The 16,868-nt window shown below is 44.1% G+C and overlaps 1 protein-coding gene across 1 annotated transcript in view; it reads left to right on the top strand.

Annotated features, from left to right (window-relative positions):
* Positions 1 to 16: 16 nt before the first annotated feature.
* Positions 17 to 16,868, top strand: part of Apaf1 (apoptotic peptidase activating factor 1) — a 68,854-nt gene continuing 52,002 nt past the window's right edge. Inside the window, exons 1-7 of the mRNA XM_057758085.1 lie at positions 17 to 621; positions 2,756 to 2,934; positions 3,063 to 3,252; positions 4,565 to 4,762; positions 12,625 to 12,808; positions 14,868 to 14,980; positions 15,107 to 15,238. Coding sequence (XP_057614068.1) covers positions 2,797 to 2,934; positions 3,063 to 3,252; positions 4,565 to 4,762; positions 12,625 to 12,808; positions 14,868 to 14,980; positions 15,107 to 15,238 — 955 coding nt within the window. The 5' untranslated portion in view covers positions 17 to 621; positions 2,756 to 2,796. The remainder of the gene's footprint in view (positions 622 to 2,755; positions 2,935 to 3,062; positions 3,253 to 4,564; positions 4,763 to 12,624; positions 12,809 to 14,867; positions 14,981 to 15,106; positions 15,239 to 16,868) is intronic.

Raw genomic sequence — 16,868 nt, 5'->3', positions numbered from 1 at the left:
GGGCACGCGCCGAGGGTAGCATCGGTAGCGGGGTGGCGCGCGCGGGGCTGCCGGCCCTCTGGCGGCGGATTTGCGTCCGCGGGCGCGCGCCGTCCGGGCTGGGCTGGGCGGGGCCCAGCGGTGTTTGAGCGCTCCGCGGGCCTGAGGCGGAGACCCAGAGGTTGCGAGTGGGCGAGGCGGTTCTCTCCGTGATCCGAGGGGTGTGAGACAGGGGTCGGCGATCGGAGACGATCGGAAACGATCGGAGACCGTCGCGTCAGCCTTCGGAGCGGCGTCCGCTTCCCGCCCGGGCAGCTCCCGCCGGAGGGGAGACGCGGCGGCGGGAGTGGCAGTGCTTTTGTGTTTGGGTCGAGCGAGGTCTCTCGGGTGCGGCCCGAGGCAACCGGTGGGGTCAGCCCGCCGAGGTGACCGTCCCTCGCCGTCGCTCGCAAGTCCCGGGCATCCCCCTGCGCCCCGAGCGGCCGATGCCCAGGTGAGGCACCTGAGGTATCGGGACCTGCCCGGGGCGCGGGGTCGCTGGAACAGCGGCTGGGAGCCCCGGGTGCACTAAGGCGATCGAGCATCAGCTTCGGACCCTTCCGGGGCTGCTCTTCCCAGCACTACTCCGGTGCAAAGGTTTGGGTAAGTGTACCTTCCCTCTCGCTCTATCTCTTCCCCACTCCCTCTAGACAGGTTCTTGGTGAGTTCTGTTGCAGAACCAGGAGACTGAAGATAAGGGAACGCGGGATATTTGATCATTCTGCTTCCGTGCCAGGAAGAGAAATTATGTAAGGAGGAAGTAGACCTGGACAGACAGACTTTATTTTGTGTTCTATGTCTCCGAACAGTTTGACTTTCTCTTTTGATGTGGCCTCCAGAGGTGTGGCACCGGGAGTTTGCCCATAGCATTTCAGTTTGTGTAAGGTTTGAAAAAAGTGTTTAGTAAGTTTAATAAGCCTAGAGAACATTGGAAATTAGTTGCAAAAGTGTGGTTTTGCTTAATTGTTAGACATAACCTAATATCCTGTGTCAGGATGAATTTCACAACTGTCAATTGAGACTAAAACTGTTAGCTTTGAAAATGATAGGTTTGCTTCTGATTTCTTTTCCCCAGTTAACTTCATTCCCATCCTGGGCATTTTGTGGACCTTGGCAAGCACAAACAGACGCATTTTTTAATTTTTATTTTTTTGCAAGGGTTACATTTGATGACTTTCCAAAAAAAAAGTTTTTTTTTTTTTAAAGTTGAATGATACCCCTCTTCCGAGCTCTCTGAATGGCTTCGTGCCCATCTTTGGTTTTGCATTAGAATAGTCACATTCTGATTGCTTCTCTTTTTGTTCCATTAGACTGTAAATTCCTTCAGGGATATGAGTATCAGGATAAGATGAAAGAGGTCTGAAATTATGTAGTACTGGTGGTAGATTGTTTGCCCACCCTGCAAATTAAGGCAGTTGGTTCAATCCCTAGCAACACACACACACACACACACACACACACACACACACCCCATGTATTGAAGGAATGATTAAGCCTATTTAAGACGTTCACACTTTAATACATAGGATGGAGTTCTGTTAATGTTTTAGAACTTGCAAACAGTCAGAACTGGGCTTTATACCCGTGGAATAATTTCCATTATATTTTAGGGAACTTGTTAGGAAATGAAAATATCTTTCTGTAAAGAATATCACCCTTTGTTACCATAGTCCAAGCAATGACGTCGGAGGGTATTTCCTGTGGTTCTGTGAGTATGTGCTTTCCAGTGAAGATCTGGGGCTGACAACTCCTTTGAGAACTCAGAGCAGCAATGCCACTTGGTTGTAAGTTGGATAAAGGAAACAAGTTTTAAAACTTTAGGTATGGTAACTTTTACAGAACCTCAACTTAAGAAAAGGAAGAATTTTTACTGTAAAAAGTGGCAATGTCTATTGAAAGAATGACTATAAAATTATAAAAGAGAGCCGAATTCTTGCTACTTAGCCTCCCAAACACTGATGAACAGGATTTAAGCATCCTCTTATAGATTTATGAGCTAGAACACATTTTGTGCTATTTGGGGTTTTATTTCTCTTTTTTAAATCAGCAGTGCCAGCCGGGTGGTGGTGGCGCACGCCTTTAATCCCAGCACTCGGGAGGCAGAGGCAGGCGGATCTCTGTGAGTTCGAGACCAGCCTGGTCTACAAGAGTTAGTTCCAGGACAGGCTCCAAAACCACAGAGAAACCCTGTCTCGAAAAACCAAAAAAAAAAAAAAAAAAAAAAAATCAGCAGTGCCAGAAACATCTTTCCTTGTCAGTACATATAATGCATAGAGATATGTGCTATGTAATTTTAAATGGCTATGTAATGTTCCATTTTAAATAGAAACATAATTAAGGCCGGGCGATGGTGGCGCACGCCTTTAATCCCAGCACTTGGGAGGCAGAGGCAGGCGGATCTCTGTGAGTTCGAGACCAGCCTGGTCTAGAGAAACCCTGTCTCGAAAAACCAAAAAAAAAAAAAAAAAAAGAAACATAATTAAGAAATAAGAAGTCAGGCAGAGGTGGCACACGCCGTTAATCCTAGCCCTTGAGAAGTGGAGGCAGGTGGATCTCTGAGGTCTCCGAGTTCGAGGCCAACCTAATCTACAGAGCTAGTTTCAGGACAAGCAAAGGCTGCACAGAGAAACCCTGTCTCATAAAACCAAAAAAAAAAAAAAAATCTTGTTTTCTTTGCATTTCTTGATTACACGTCATGTTTCTTTCCGTGACAAGTGTGTTGATATGTTGTCTGTAGCTCATGCTTAGCAGTGAAGCGAGGACACAGACTGAGGGACAATGGATGCAAAGGCCCGGAATTGTCTGCTTCAACACAGAGAGGCTCTGGAAAGGGACATCAAAACATCCTACATCATGGATCATATGATCAGTGACAACGTTTTAACGGTAGTGGAGGAGGAAAAAGTGAGGAGCCAGGTAAAGCCCTCTGAGGAGTGCTATACGTCTTTAAAGTTTCCGGTGCCCTCGGGACTTGGGCCAGTCTCCGCTAATTTGTGCTGCCCGTGTATCCATGGCTGCATCCTTACCTATCTCATTTTTCCCAGACCACTCAGCATCAACGAGCCGCTGCTCTGATCACGATGATACTCAATAAAGACAACTGTGCCTACATTTCGTTCTACAACGCTCTCCTGCACGAGGGATATAAAGACCTTGCCGCCCTTCTTCACAGTGGCCTTCCTCTCATCTCTTCTTCCAGTGGCAAAGACACAGACGGCGGGCTAACGTCATTTGGTGTGTATCCCTGATACCTCATGTCACGGCGCTGCTGTCATTGTGGCTCTATTGTTTGCAGGTTTGATTGCAGTTGAACTGCTGGAGAGTGTATTTCCGTTCCCGGAAGCAGGCGCAGAAATAGTTTAAGTTCAAATCTGAATTATTTGTGTCCATGTTGATACAGGTTCTTCTCGTGTAGTGAACTACTTACTGCTGAGGGGTAGCATATGCGCTCTTAATTCTAGAGCTAATAAGAGTGTTTGCAGGGCCTCAATTATTTTCTTTATTTGCGTGTTGTATAGAGTTTATAGGACAGGAAAAGAATTTTTAGAAATTTACATTCTTTTTTTTTTTTTTTTTTTTTTTGGTTTTTCGAGACAGGGTTTCTCTGTGGTTTTGGAGCCTGTCCTGGAACTAGCTCTTGTAGACCAGGCTGGTCTCGAACTCACAGAGATCCACCTGCCTCTGCCTCCCGAGTGCTGGGATTAAAGGCGTGCGCCACCACCGCCCGGCTTTTTTTTTTTTTTTTTAAATTTCATCTTATGTGTCTGCCTATTTTACCTGCATGTATGCCTGTGCCCCACGTGTATGCCTGGTGTCCTCAGAGGCCAGAAGAGGGCATTGGATCTTCTAGAACTAGAGTTACAGACCATTGTGAGCGGCCATGCAGGTGCTGGGAATGGAACCCGGGTCCTCTAGAAGAACAGTCAGTACTCTTAACCATTGAGCCATCTCTGCAGCCCAGACACCTATGTTTTTGAAAGGAATTCCATAGCCATTGTTCTCTTTACATTCTTTCCAGTGTTAACAAGTTTTTTTTTTTCCCACATTATATAATGTGAGCCATGGAGCCCAAGAAGAAATCAGAGGACAACCTGCAGGAGTTGAACTCAGTTCCTCAGACTAGGCAGCGAGTGCCTTTGCCTGTTGAACCATTTTGTTGCCCTTATCCTTCCCCTGCTTTCTTTATTGTGGTGCTTGGTATCAAACCCACAACCCTGACCTTGCAAACTCAGCCACTGGACTATACCCTTGGTCCTTCCCATTGTTCGACACAGGCAAAAGAGGCTGGAGGGTCAGGGAGTGATAGTGTGTATAAGGCAGGGATAGATGGAGACTTCCACTGTGTGTCGTGATCTTGAAGACTATAATATGCTTACTCCTGTTCTTTGTGTTATGAGACATTGGAAGGGTGAAATTCATACTTATTTTTTTTTTTTAATAAAATTTTGATATTCGTCTAAGCGTCTGCCTCGCTTATCCTGGTTTTCCGGGAGAGTTACTCACAAGTTTTGCAGTTTTGTTCATCCGTAGTTGTTTGGGCTTTCAGTGAGGACCGTGCTGTGTGAAGGTGGAGTACCACAGAGGCCGGTGGTTTTCGTTACTAGAAAGAAGCTGGTGAAAGCCATTCAGCAGAAGCTCTGGAAGCTGAGTGGCGAGCCAGGGTGGGTCACCATATATGGAATGGCGGGCTGTGGGAAGTCTGTGCTAGCTGCCGAAGCGGTTCGAGATCACGCCCTCTTAGAAGGTAAGTTTGATCATTTACAAGATTTTATTTTCTTTGGATACTGAAATTCTTTACTTATTGTTGCTCTTTGGCATTCCTGCGGCCACCGGTAATAAACGTCCACAAATTTAGTGACGTTAAATAACATACATCTCTTGTCTTAAGGTTCTTCTTTTTTTTTTTTTTCAAACTAGGTTGGAATCAAAGTGTTAAGACTGAATTCATCTGGAAGCACTTGAGACAATTTCTGTGCTTGATTTGTTTGCCTCCAAGAGGGAGCCTCTATTTCCTTACCTCATAGCTCCACCTTCAAACCCAGGAGTGCATAGCATCAAATCTTCCTCTTTTGCCTGCCTCTCTTTGATAGTGATTTGCTTCTGTCCTACGTTTCCTTTTCTGGGTGTTTTTGAGGGTGAGTCATCATAGGTGCTGGGGATCACACCCAGGGCACCTCCCATGCTAGGCAGACGTTCCACCGGAGTTACAACCCTTGTCCCTCTTCCTCACGTTTATTTCTTCTTTTTTCTTTCCAGACAGGGTTTCTCTTTGTAGCCCTGGCTGTCCTGGAACTCTGTAAACCAGGCTGGCTTTGAACTCACAGAAATCCATCTGCCTCTGCCTCTCACATGCTGGGATTAAAGGCCGGCACCACTATAGCCCAGCTTTTTTGTTTGTTTGTTTGTTTGTTTTTGGTTTTTCGAGACAGGGTTTCTCTGTAGCTTTGGAGCCTGTCCTGGAACTAGCTCTTATAGACCAGGCTGGCCTCGAACTCACAGAGCTCTGCTTGTCTCTGCCTCCCGAGTACTGGGGATTAAAAGTGTGCACCACCACTGTCCGGCTCAGTTCTTCCATTTCTGTAATTATTTCTTTTTCCTGTTTCTTTTCATGCATTGTTCTATTTAGGGTTTCTATCGCTGTGATGAGACACCTTCTTCTTCAAGAAAACAAACTGTCTATTTTCATTATACATATCAAATCCAAGTTCCCACTTCCTCCCCTCCTCCCATTCCCTCCCCTCCTCCCATTTCCTCCACATACCCCCACCCCCCAATCCACTCCTCAGAGAGGGTAAGGCACATTGCTTTGGGGAAGGTCCAAGGCCCTCCCTACTATGTCTAGGCTGAGCAAGGTGTCACCCAAAGAGAATAGGTTCCAAAAAGCCAGTACATGCAGTAGGGATAAACCTTGGTGCCACTCCCCTCAGTCTGCCCCAGCCATGCAGCTGTCAACCACGTTCAGAGGGACTAGTTTGGTCCTATGTGTGTTCCTTCCCAGTCTGTCTGGTGTTGGTGAGTTCCCATTAGCTCAGGTAGATTGTTTCAGTGGGTGAACCCATCATGGTCTTGACCTCTTTGCTGCTATTTTTATTCCTCCCACTCTTCAACTAGACTTTGGGAGCTCAGTTCAGTCCTCTGATCTGGGTCTCTGTGGAGGCATTTTCTTAATTGAGGTTCCCTCCTCTCAGATGACTTTAGCTTGTGTCAAGTTGACATAAAACTATCCAGCATATGTAAATACTTGTGTGGCATGTATGTATGTATGTTTGTATGTGTGGATACATGATGCATGTACATGTGAGTGTGTACATGTATGTGAAAGCTAGAGATTGATATCGGTTGTTTTCTTTGGTCATTCTCCCCTTTATATGTTAAGGTAGGCCCTCTGACTTGACTCCAGAGCTCAGTGTTTTAGTGGCTATAAAGAGCTGCCTTGCTCTGTGGATCCTGTCTCTCTGTCTCTTTGAGTGCTGGGATTATAAGTGAGCCACTTCGCCCCCCTGGTATTTCCATGGGTGCTGAGGATCTGACTTCAGATCCTCAAGCTTGTAGCAAGTGCTTTTACCCACTGAGCCCTCTCCTCTGCCCCTTTGTTTTATGATTATTTCTGTTAGTTGCTTATCTTTTTTTCTTTTGGGGGTGGGGTGAGGTGGGGTGTAGAGGGAGAGACAGATCTCAGGTAAGCCAGGCTAGTCTTGAATCTGCTACGGAGCTGAGGAGCATCTTAAACTTCTGATTCCTGTGCGAGTCTCCCTTCTGAGTGCTGACATGACAGGCGCGTGTTACCACATGCAGTTCATACGGTGTTGGGAGGAACTGAGCTCAGAGCTTCATGCCTGCTCACCAAACACTGCCAACCGAGCTGTATCCCCCAGCTCTAACTGTTTATCGTTAAAAATGAACATCTTAGGGCTGGAGAGATGGCTCTTGGTCTTCCAGAGAACCCGAGTTTAGTTCCCAGCACCCATGTCAGGTGACTCGCAGTTGCCTGTAGCTGCAGCTCCAAGGGTCTGGTGCCCTCCTGTTTCCTTGGCACTGCAGTCATCTGGTGCCCTCCTCTGTTTTCCTTGGCACTGCAATCGCACCCACAAATCCACATCCAGACATTCTCATATGCTCATCATAATTCAAGATAAAAATGAGCTCATCTGCCTTGTGAAATTCCCAGGAAGGAAACCCTAGGATTGACTGCAGCCAGAGGAGTTTTTAGGAGTGGCTTTCGAGCTCCATTTATCTGGTGACTGACTCTCCTTTCCTCAGGTATTCATGTCTACAGTAAATATCTGAGCCTCTGTTGTGTGAGGGACAGTGTTGGGCACGGGAAATCAAACCAAGGCTGTGCACTTGAGGGACTCATTCATAGTCCAGTAGGGGAACAGACACTACAAATTATTGCGTGTGTGAGAATTGAACGGTAGAAGGAAGTACAGGGCACGCGTATGACTGTTCTTAGTTTTCATCTTGACTACACCTGGAATTAACTACACCCCCCCCCCCATATCACCACCCACCTATAGGTAACTATATATATAGACCCAGCTATATATGTGCATATGATATGTATATACATATATATTAGTTCTATTCCTCTAGAGAGCCCTAACTAATGCAGGGTATTGACCAGGTGGTGGCGGCGCACGCCTTAATCCCAGCACTTGGGAGGCAGAGGCAGGCGGATCTTTGTGAGTTTGAGGCCAACCTGGTCTACAAGAGCTAGTTCCAGGGCAGGCACCAAAGCTACAGAGAAACCTTGTTTCAAAAAAAAAAAAACCTAACCTAATACAGGGTACAAAGTTAAAAGGAAGGAATGCTCACTTTCTAGAGGAAGCGGATGGGTAGGGTGGGTTTCCTGAATGAGATGGCATTTAGTTGAATTTTTAGAGAAGGAATAAAGTTTGCTAGGCAGACTAGGGATGGGAGAGTAGGGAAGGGAAGTGAGAAGGGCACCGAGTGGTTAGTGGAGAGGCGGAAGGCTTGCTGGGCAGCAGAGGGTTTCAGATTTGCTGGCGGGGTTCTCATGATATTCATCAGGAATAAATGCACATCTACCCCAGTGTTTGGCTCCCTCCATTCTTTCATGATTCCTAAGAATGTTTATTTATTATGTGTGCATACTTGTGTGTGTGTTCACGCACTTGTGTGAAGGACAGTGGACAGTTAGTGAGAGTTGGTTCTCTCTTTCCATCATGTGGATTCTGGGGATCCAGACTCAGACTATCAGCTTTGGCTGTAAATGCCTGTGTGTTTCTCTAACCTGTGGAGATTGGAAAGATAGAGTCTAGGGCACGTATTTGTGTGCGAGGATTTAGTTTCCAACTTCTTAGCCTTTCTTAGCGCTATTGATGGCAGTTTTGACAGGATGCCCAGTCCTTAGCTCTTAGTGTGTGTGTGTGTTATAAGAGAAGTTTCTTGAGACTTATTAGTTTTTTTTTTTTTTTTTTTTTTTTTTTTTTTTGGTTTTTCGAGAGACAGGGTTTCTCTGTGGCTTTGGAGCCTGTCCTGGAACTAGCTCTGTAGACCAGGCTGGTCTTGAACTCACAGAGATCCGCCTGCCTCTGCCTCCCGAGTGCTGGGGTTAAAGGCGTGCGCCACCATCGCCTGGCGTATTAGCTCTTTGAAAGTCTCCAGAACCTCAGAATAGTTTTTAAAATCTCTTCGGCTGTCTGGAAGTGTGATGCATGCCATTAATTCCAGCGCAGGAGAGGTAGAGGTCCATGGATCTCTGCGATCAAGGCCAGCCTGATCTACATAGTGAGTTCCTTGTACAGTGAGAATCTATCTAAAACAAAATGAAACAAAACCCTAAACAAACTACTGTAAAATTGGTCACTAAAGATATTTCAGGACTTTTAAAATGGGCTTCAGTTCCTTTAGGATAAAGAAATGATTCATTTCAGTTTCATGATGAACTTTAAAAAAATATATATGTGTGTATATATAAATGTAAAGTATATCTCATTTAAGTTGCTTTATATTATGATGAACTTTTAATTTTAGAGACTAAAAGTGAATAAAAACTTGGAGAGTTAATGGCTCAGGAAACATTGTGTAATTTAACCACTCTGTGTGTGTGTGTGTGTGTGTGTGTTTGTGTACATGTGCTTGTGGAGGCCAGAGGTCAACATATGGTATCTTCCTCAGTTGTTCTCTACATTTAAGATAGGGGTCTCACTGAACCTAGAGCTTAGTGACTGAGCTAGGCTACCTGGGCAGCCACTCATAGAGATTTGCCTTTCTTCACAGATTTTAAGCATGTCCTGTTCAACCCTCCCACATCTGGCTTTTTGCATTGGTGTTAGCGATTAAATTTAGGTCTCCTTGCTCGATGCTTGTGTAAGCACTTGACAAACAGAGCCATCTCTCCAGTCCCTAACTACTTTACTCTGAGAAAATTACAGATACACTAATAAGTCTTTCATACATGTGAACTTAATTTCTATTTCTCCTGTACTTTGGTGAGGTCCAAGTGATGGGATTTTCACTGCCTGTCTATGCATTTTTAAATAGACCAGTTTTCTTTGGAAAGTTTGACTGTTTCATATACAAATACGCACGCACACGCACTCAAACATGCACACAGATAGGAACTGTTAACATATCTTTAAACCAGTTACAGTACTCTGTGTGTGTGTGTGTTTATGTGCACATGTGCAGATGTGTGTGTGCTGTGGTCATCACTTCTCCGTCTACCGTGTGGATTTCAGGGGTTGAACTGAGGTTGTCAGGTTGGTTTTTACTCACTGAGCTGTCTTGCCAGCCCTATGCTGTGTCTTTAAAGCCTGGGAACTTTTTCTATAGGCTGCCTACTTGTTTGTTTCTGTCCATTCCAGGATTTCCTTGATGCTATTAGATTATTATTTGCTACCAGGAAAAACCTCATGTGAAAACAGAACGGGACCTTTTTCCCCCCTTTGAATACAGGCAGTTTTTCTTTGAATAAGTTTCTCTGAATGAATTAGAAGTACAAACTTCTTTCAAGGCTAAATTGCTCCCTCTTGTGCCCATAGTTAAGATGTTGAGATTCATCTAAAATGTAGAAACAGCAGTTCATTGTTTAACTAAATGCTGTACTGTAGATTTGTAGATTAGTTGATCACTTAATATTTTTGTCTACTTTTCTTTTTGAAATAAATAGTGTTTATTTTGTTTTTTCTTGCATATGCTTATAATGCTCCAATATAGTTTTAAATTTAGGATAGGAAGGCTTTAACCTAGGAAAATGCCTTAAATGTGGAGTTTATCAGGTAGTTTGCCATTCGGGATAGAAAGGCATTAGCCTAGGAAGATGGACTTAAATGTGCAGGCGTTTATCAGGTAGCCCAATTGAGATATTTTACTTTTTTTTAATTCTGGGATAATCTTTAAAACATAAAGTGGAAATCACATTATTTTAGGATTAAAATTTTGTTTAAGTCTTACGAAAGTAGAATTTTTTATTTAAAAAGAAGTAAAACCAAACTAAGGGTGGAGGTGTATTCAGGAGTCTGGGGCAGGAGAGTTGGGCCGTTGAGGCTGATGGCGTCTACAGACTGAGATGCTGTCTCAGAGACACCACTAAGATGGCTGCACTACCTCAGCAGGTGGAGGGCTCGGTAGGGTCCGTGAAAACTCTCTTCATTTGCTGGTCTCCCAAGTTCTAAATTTCTGTTAACAGCTTGGGGTGAATTTTGGAGCATATCTGCAGTGTGTTTCCAAATACACATACACAGAGCACAGCTGTAGGGCCTACCGCTTCATCATAGCCGAGAACGTCAGGAAGTTTCTGCCATAAAGTGATAGGGTTTCTTGTCTGCTTTCTAAGGTACACACTAATGAAACCAGGCTTTCCAACCTTGTCTCTTATTAACCTATCTCTTTTAGTTAGCACACAAAATAATGAGCTTCTTTTAAAAAAATATTATTATTACTGTTTTTTTTTCTTTTTAAAGATTTATTTATTAATTATGTATACAGTATTCTGCCTGTATGTATCTCCATACATACAGGGCACCAGATCTCATTACAGATAGTTGTGAGCCACCATGTGATTGCTGGGAATTAAACTCAGGACCCCTGGAAGAATAGTCACTGCTTATAACCTTTGAGCCATCTCTCCAGGCTCCTCTTTTTTGTTTTTTTAAGACAGGGTTTCTCTGTGTAGCCCTGGCTGTCCTGGAACTCACTCTGTAGACCAGGCTGGCCTCAAACTCAGAGATCATCTGCCTCTGTCTCCTGAGTGTTGGGATTAAAGGCGTGTCCCACTGTGCCCGACAATTTTTTAAAAAAATAAGATTATTCGTGTATGTATGTCTTTCTGTCCCTGTGCGTGCATGTGTGCTTGTGGGTACATGCGTGCCACAGTCCTCATATGAAGGTCTGAAGACAGCGCTGTGGAGTCCGCCCTCTCCTCCCACTGTTCTCCGGCTTCCAGGGATCAAGCTCAGGTTGTCGGGTCTATGTGGCAATCGTGTGTACCTGGTGCACCAGTGTGCCAGCTCAGAACGATGAACGCCACTGTGTATTCTCAGCTGGGGCTAGCCTGGAACTCGACTGATCTTGAACTCACAGAGATCTTTCTGCCTCTGCCTCCTGAGTGCTGGGAATAACGGCGTGTGCCACCATGCCTGTCACATTATGTACTTATGTTCTCTTAGCAGCTCTGCAGGAAGTAGAGTCATCCTATTTCAGGGTAAGGAATGGGAATAACGGGCAGGGATGTGCTGGAAGTCACAGCTAGTGAGCCTCAGAGCCATCCTTGAGAACTCTCAGAGGACCCTACTGAATACATCGTGTGTTCATAGATGTTTGTTCCTTTAAAAAAAATACTTATTTGTATTTATGTGTGTGTTTTGAAAATGTGTATATGCATGCACCACATGTCTGCTTCCCAGAGGCCAAAAGAGGGAGTCAAATCCCCTGGAAGGGGAGCTACAGAAGGTTCTAAACCACCATGGGGAACTGGGAGCTGTAAGTGGATCCTCTGGAAGAGCAGCTGGAACGCTTACCCACTAAGCCATCTCTTTAGCCTGGTGTCATTCATTCTTTTTTTTTTTTTTTTTTTTTCTTTTTTCGAGACAGGGTTTCTCTGTGGCTTTGGAGCCTGTCCTGGAACTAGCTCTGTAGACCAGGCTGGTCTCGAACTCACAGAGATGTCATTCATTCTTAACTGGAATTTCTTCACCCCTGTAGGGACGTTTCACAGTGCTTAAAGATGGTTTTGGTGTCGGTACTGATAGGAAGACTCCTAGCATCCCAGAGTAGGGATCAGGAGGTTGTCAGTCATTCTGGTATACATGGGAAAATCGCTCACAACAAAGAATAACTCAGCCCCATATGGCAAGGGCACTAATACTGAGACACGGACAATAATCGCTGGGAACAAAGATTCTGGAAGTTGGCTTTGGTAAAGCAAAAATACTTCCCTGAAAGCCTCAGATACGTTCCTAACTTAAAATCTTCAGTTTTTCTTAGATTTAGTTTGTAGTTCAGCAATAAACTCCTATCAGACTTTGTAGCCTGACTCCAGAGAAGGTGCAGATATGAGGTTGGAGATGAGCATGAAGATACATGCAGGAGAGCATTTCAGAGGGCCTTACCCTTACACTTTTATCCTTTCTTCCTTCGTAGGTTGTTTCCCAGGGGGTGTGCATTGGGTTTCTGTTGGAAAACAAGACAAATCTGGGCTTCTGATGAAACTGCAGAATCTTTGCACACGCCTGGATCAAGAGGAGAGTTTTTCTCAGAGACTTCCGCTTAACATCGAGGAGGCTAAAGATCGTCTCCGTGTTCTGATGCTGCGCAAACACCCCAGGTACAGACGGTCAGATGTGGTCAGTGTAGGGGACGTGCTGACCTCCTGAGAACAACATGCCCTTTTTCAAGAGGCATTGCTTTCCTACTGTTCTCTTTTCTAATTTTAAAAAGGAAAGTAGCTACCACTTGGTCTAAATTGCTCGTTTTTCATCGTATTGCCTCCTACATGCCATTGTAGGGTTTTGAGAAGCAGTTGGTAGTTGGTGAGTAGTCTTTGTTAGAAACTACAAACTTCTTGGTTTGAATAAATTGGTTCCATTGGATAAATGTAGAACAAGATAAAGAAAACCTAAACAAATAAGTTAAAGAGTGAGAATGGAAAGAAGGAAGGGTTTCTTGTTTTTGTGTGGGTGTGGATTGAACCTAATTCTTCATCTGTGTTAGACAGTGTTTTACCACTGCGCCATATCCCTAGCTGAAAGGCTTTATTTTATTTTAAAATTCATTGTGTGTGTATGTGTGTGTGTTTGTGTATAATTAGATGACAGCTTTTTCAGGAGTTGGTTCGTTTTTTTTTTTTGTTTTTTTTGTTTTTTTTTTTGTTTGTTTTTTTTTTAGTTTTTCGAGACAGGGTTTCTCTGTAGCTTTGGAGCCTGTCCTGGAACTAGCTCTTGTAGACCAGCAGGATTTGGTTCTTAATTTCTGTCCTGGATTATGGGAATTGAACTCAAGTCTGGGTCATCCCACTGGCCTGAGAAGTGTGTGTGGGGTGTGTATGTGTGTGCACACGTGCCCGTGTGTGCACCTGAGGAGGTCACAGGCAATGATTGGTGTTTTCTTCTATAGCCCCAGGATACTGGGTCTCTCACAGAACCTGCAGCTTGTGGTCTGTTTGGCTAGACTAGCAGATCCCAACAATCTTATCCCTTCTGCTGCATCTCAGTTGGTGGAACAGTCCCACAAGCCTCTTGTCTTAGTGACCTTTCTGTTACTGTGAAGAAATACCGTGACCAAGGCTATTTCTAGAAGGAAGAGGTTCTTTTGGGCTTACAGTTTCAGAAAGTTAGAGTTCTTGATGGCAGAGTAAAGGCATCAGAAACAGTCAGGAACTCACCTGGTGAGTCACAAATGGGAAACAGAGGCACACTGGGACTTACAAATCCACACCCTTTCTTTCTCTCACTCACTAGAAGGGGGTATTGGATCTTCTGGAACTGGAATTGCAGACTGTTGTTAGCCACCCAGTGAATTCTGGGAGCCAAACTTGGCTCCGCTATGAGTGGCTAGTTCTTTTAACTGCAGAGCCATTTTCTTTTAGTTAAATTTATTTTGTGCATGCATGTGCATGCATACTTTTATTGACTTATTCTTGTACTCCTGCCAACCTTGACTTCTGTCTTGTTACATTCTATTGCTGTGGAGAGACATCATGACATCATAGCCAACGCAGCGCTTATGAAAAGGAAGCCTTTAATTGGAGGCTGTCTTCCAGTTTCAGGGGGTTAGTGTGGTACCATCATGGCCGGGAGTAGACAGGCATGGTGCTGGAGGAGTAGCTGAGAGCTTTACATCTTGATCCACAGGCAGCAGTCAGAGAGCAAGAAACTTGTCCTGTCATGGGCTTTTGATACCTCAAAGTCCACTCCTAGTGAAACACCTCCTCCAACAAGGCCAGGTCTTCTAATCCTTCTAAACAGTTCATCAACTGGGGACTAAGCATGCAAGCAAATGGAGCCTTATGGGGGCCATTTTTATTCAAACCACCACAATTCCTCATGCTTTTCCTTTCTTTTCCTTCTGGAAGTTTCTCCTTTGCTTTCCTGACTCTTCTTGTTCATGGAGACACATGGAAAAAACTTCTAGTCTACCATTTTACCCTTGCCTTAAAATTTCTTTTTAAAGGGAGTGTAAAATAAGAGTCATTAGTGATTTATTTGTTTTGTTTTATTTTTTGAGGCAAGGTTTCTCTGTAGCCCTGGTTGTCTTGGAACTCGCTCTTGTAGACCAGGCTGGCCTTGAACTCACAGAGATCCGCCTGTCTCTGCCTCTCTAGTGCTGGGATTAAAGGTATGTGCCACCACTGCCTGACATGATTTCATTTCGCTTTTTAAACTTAGGTGTCTGCTGATCTTAGATGATATTTGGGATCCGTGGGTGTTAAAAGCTTTCGACAACCAGTGTCATATTCTTCTTACAACCAGAGATAAGAGTGTTACGGACTCCGTGATGGGTAAGGCTTTTCATTTCCTTGTGAGTGCTGTTGTAAACTTATTACATCAAAAGACATTATTTCATTCAGTGCATGTACACACGTGACGTAACGCACTGCTTCCATTGTGTTGCAATTTTGCTGCAGGTCCTAAGTATGTTGTCTCTGTGGACAGTGGTCTAGGGAAAGAGAAGGGACTTGAAATCTTATCGCTTTTCGTTAGCATGAAGAAAGAAGATTTGCCAGTGGAGGCTCACAGTATTATAAAAGAATGCAAAGGTACGGCTGCTGGCATGTGTGTGTGAGGGGAGGCTGTGCAAATCCTGATGCTCTCTTTATAAAGCAAGCTGGTGAATATGCTAATTTAGCACATGAGCACCCAAATCTGTTTCATGGCATTTGATATTTTAGGTACCTCTAAAACCTTAAGAGAATATACTTGGTATTTATTCTATATAATAATGTTACGTGTACCCACTATGTGTTAAAGAGTATGCTCATGAGAAAGATAAAATGAAGTTGAGATTTTTACTGTCTGTGAAAAAACATTATGAACACTATTTAAAAATTATTTTGTTTGGAATTTTATAAAATTAATGTTTCAGTTTGGCGAGTAAGTGCCAAACTCTGACACCACATGTCCTTTTATTTAATTCTTAAATGGCTTCCATGGAAAAAGTGTCTGTCCTACAGGTTGAAGGATCAGTTCCTATGACTGCTGCTCTCTTTTTCCAACTTCAGATACCAGTCAACAGGTTGTTGTACCCATGCTTCTGACTCAGCAGCTCCCATCCCGTCCTTAAGAGTGGCTAACTTGTTTGAGCAGCTCACAGAAATCAGGGACTTACATTTAGTGCCTCATAGAGGGTGATGCAGAGACAGATGAGAGGTGCGCTGATGGTTTCGGGAGGAGGGTGGAGCTCCCAGCGTTGCCTTCATTGTGCCACCTTTCAGGGCTCTTCCATGTGTTCAGCCTCTGCAGTTTTCTCTGAACTCCGTTGCATGGGTGTGACTGACATGTGGACAGCCGTGTAGCAGAGGGATTGCACCAAAAGATAATGCAAATGAACTGAGCAAATGATGTAATGAGTATCTGTCTGCGAGACCTGTCTTATTCTATTCTGATGATTTCCTTAGAAGACATGCCTTGAAGGAAAGTGACCAGGAGTTGGAAATGCTCCAAGGCCCTGGATAGCTTGCATTGAAAATTGTTTCTTGTCCTGGTGAGGTGGTTTAGTTGGTAGAGATGCTTGCTGCCAAGCCTCACCACTTGTATTTCATCCTCAGGGTCTTCCTGGAAGGATAGAACACTCCTACAAGTTGTCCTATAACCTTCACATCCTCACACCTACCCACACCCGTCTCCTTACTCCCCTACTACTCCCCTACCTGCACCCACACACATACCCACACTTACCTCCATACACACACTTTGTGGGGGGAGATTAAAAATTTTAAATTGTTTAGTGGTGTAGACTGGTCCCATAGCTGTTCAGTTCCAAATAAACACACAGAGGCTTATATTAATTATAAATTGTTTGACTAATACTCAGGCTTCTTATTAACTAACTCTTGCAAACTTAAATTATTATTATTATTATTATTTTCTTTTTTTTTGGTTTTTCGAGACAGGGTTTCTCTGTGGTTTTGGAACCTGTCCTGGAACTAGCTCTTGTAGACCAGGCTGGTCTTGAACTCACAGAGATCCACCTGCCTCTGCCTCCCGAGTGCTGGAATTAAAGGTGTGCACCACTACCGCCCAGCGCAAACTTAAATTAAGACAATAACTCTCACTCTCTTTTCTCTCTTTTTTTCTTTTTCTTTTTCTTTCTTTTTTTTTTTTTTTTTTTTTGGTATTTTGAGACAGGGTTTCTTTGTAGCTTTGGAGCCTGTCCTGGAACTAGCTCTT

This window comes from Chionomys nivalis, chromosome 25, assembly GCF_950005125.1.
Source record: "Chionomys nivalis chromosome 25, mChiNiv1.1, whole genome shotgun sequence".
In the NCBI taxonomy this organism is placed as follows: domain Eukaryota; kingdom Metazoa; phylum Chordata; class Mammalia; order Rodentia; family Cricetidae; genus Chionomys; species Chionomys nivalis.
The sequence above is the reverse complement of the archived record's forward strand: the minus strand, read 5'-3'. Positions and strand labels throughout refer to the sequence as shown.